This window comes from Etheostoma cragini, chromosome 9 (assembly GCF_013103735.1).
Source record: "Etheostoma cragini isolate CJK2018 chromosome 9, CSU_Ecrag_1.0, whole genome shotgun sequence".
NCBI lineage: Eukaryota > Metazoa > Chordata > Actinopteri > Perciformes > Percidae > Etheostoma > Etheostoma cragini.
Window position 1 is genome coordinate 114,903 of NC_048415.1, and position 2,072 is coordinate 116,974.

A 2,072-nucleotide genomic window follows, 5' to 3' on the forward strand; every position below is an offset into this window, starting at 1 on the left:
GGGGGGGGGGCAGAGAGAGAAGGACAGGCGCAGGCAGCGTGAGGAACATGAGCAGATAATTCTTAGTAATATTAATATTATTAATATTAATAAGATTATTATTAATGTTAATGTGTTTGAGTCCAGCAGAGTGAGCCAGACGTCACTAACGGAGATAGAACTAAATCTGTTAAAATAACAGAACCTGGAGACCGATTCCTTCACAATAAAACACACCGCAGACACCGTTAAAAGGACACTTTTATTTTGAAAGAATCATTCAAATTAGTGTTTCAGTACAGCCTGTGTGTGTTTCTGTGTGTGAGTGTGTGTGTAGGTGTGTGTGTTTCTGTGTGTGAGTGTGTTTGTGTGTGTGTGTGTAGGTGTGTGTGTGTTTCTGTGAGTGTGTGTGTGTGTGTGTAGGTGTGTGTGTGTGTTTCTGTGTGTGTTTCTGTTGTTTCTGTGTGTGTGTGTCTGTCTGTCTGTCTTTGGGCGTAACATCAAAATAAATCACATCTGTAACACATTTATGGCTTTAAGGCATTATGATGTCATTATGACGTCACTATGACATCATTAGAGAAACATATTTTTGGGGAAAAAGTCCAAATATTCTCAGAAAAAAAGTCAGAACTAAGCGATGACCTCATCAAACAGCGCCTCTCTCTGTCGTTAACGATCCCCAATCGATAAAGTTTGAATCAAAAGGAGTTCAGGCTCAGACCAGATTTAAAATAAATAAATAAATTAAAAGGCCGAAATCAGCGATGTTTTAATATTCTCACACTCCAACTCCCAGAGAGCACTGCTGCAGAGCGTCGTTAAGAAATATAAAAAGACTTTAGAACCAATGAGATCACACTGGGAGAGCAGAGGCTCATGGGAAATGTAGTTTCAGAGCAAGAAACAACGATAATTAAATCTGTTGCTTGGCAACATGTGCTCCCAAAAAACACCACGGCAACACATTCATACGTGTTACCACCCCCCCCCGTTACTACGACGTGACCCAGAGACAAAGTTTTATGTTCCTAAAGTTTGAAGAAATTAAGAAAGTTCTGATCCAGCAGACAGGAAGTGACATCACACAGGAGGTCGGTACACAGTCTGTTGTTAGCCACTTCCGGGAAGCTAACGTTAGCTTAGCCAACAGCTACCTCGGCTAACCACTAGCTAACGTAAAAGCTGATGTTTTAGATAGATAGATAGATAGATAGATAGATAGATAGATAGATAGATAGATAGAGATATAAATAAAATATTTGAAAGCCTCAGCTAGTGGTTAGCTAGTAGTTAGCCAAGTTAGCTGTTAGCTAAGCTAATGTTAGCTTCCCATTGGAGGCTAACAACAGACTGCTACTGTGGTTCAGATGGTGCAGTGTGCTACATCTGCGTCCTTCATGACATCATCTGAGCATGCTCAGTACTCAGTCCGTACCGAGCATGCTCAGTACGTTCCCAAGGAGACCCAAAGATAAAACATTGTGCAACTTTAAAGCTAAATGTAACTCCTTAATGTTGAACCCTGAACACACCATGACCCTGAACACACCAGGACCCTGAACACACCAGGACCACCTGCGTCTAACGTTGGACTGACACATGGAGTAAAAAAAACAACAACTAAGCCGACAGGAAGTGACGTCACACGTCACCGTTTCTTATTTCAGAGAGCAGAACATGGACTTCCTGTCTCTCCAGCCCTTCAGAATAAGAGCGCTGTGCCTCATGCGGCTGACCCGGGTGGGCGTAGCCATGGCGACGGCCCCTGGGGGGTCAGAACTCCACCTTGCAGGCAGGGAAGGTCTCGTCCTGCATGGCCACCGTGCTGTTGCTGCCCAGCACGGTGAGACCCAGCGCCCTCTGCCGGTCCCGGGTCTCCTGGTACCACCGGTGCATCGCCAGCGAATCAAAGGTCGGGATCAGGGTCACCTGGGCACACAGCAGGGACACGGACCAATCAGAGAGCAGTGTGTTACATACCTGTGTGTGTACCTGAGCGTGTGTGTGTGTGTGTGTGTGTGTGTGTGTACCTGTGTGTATTGTGTGTGTGTACCTGTGTGTGTGTACCTGTGTGTGTGTGTACCTGTGTG

General features: G+C 45.1%; 1 protein-coding gene across 1 annotated transcript in view; it reads right to left on the minus strand.

The window, feature by feature from the left end:
- Positions 1–1,483: 1,483 nt before the first annotated feature.
- The window catches only part of LOC117950756 (microtubule-associated protein 1B-like), a 6,376-nt gene continuing 5,787 nt past the window's right edge, over positions 1,484–2,072 (minus strand). Inside the window, exons 8-9 of the mRNA XM_034882094.1 lie at positions 2,036–2,038; positions 1,484–1,911 (exon numbers count right to left, since the gene is read on the minus strand). Of these exons, the coding sequence (XP_034737985.1) occupies positions 1,756–1,911; positions 2,036–2,038 (159 nt within the window). The 3' untranslated portion in view covers positions 1,484–1,755. The remainder of the gene's footprint in view (positions 1,912–2,035; positions 2,039–2,072) is intronic.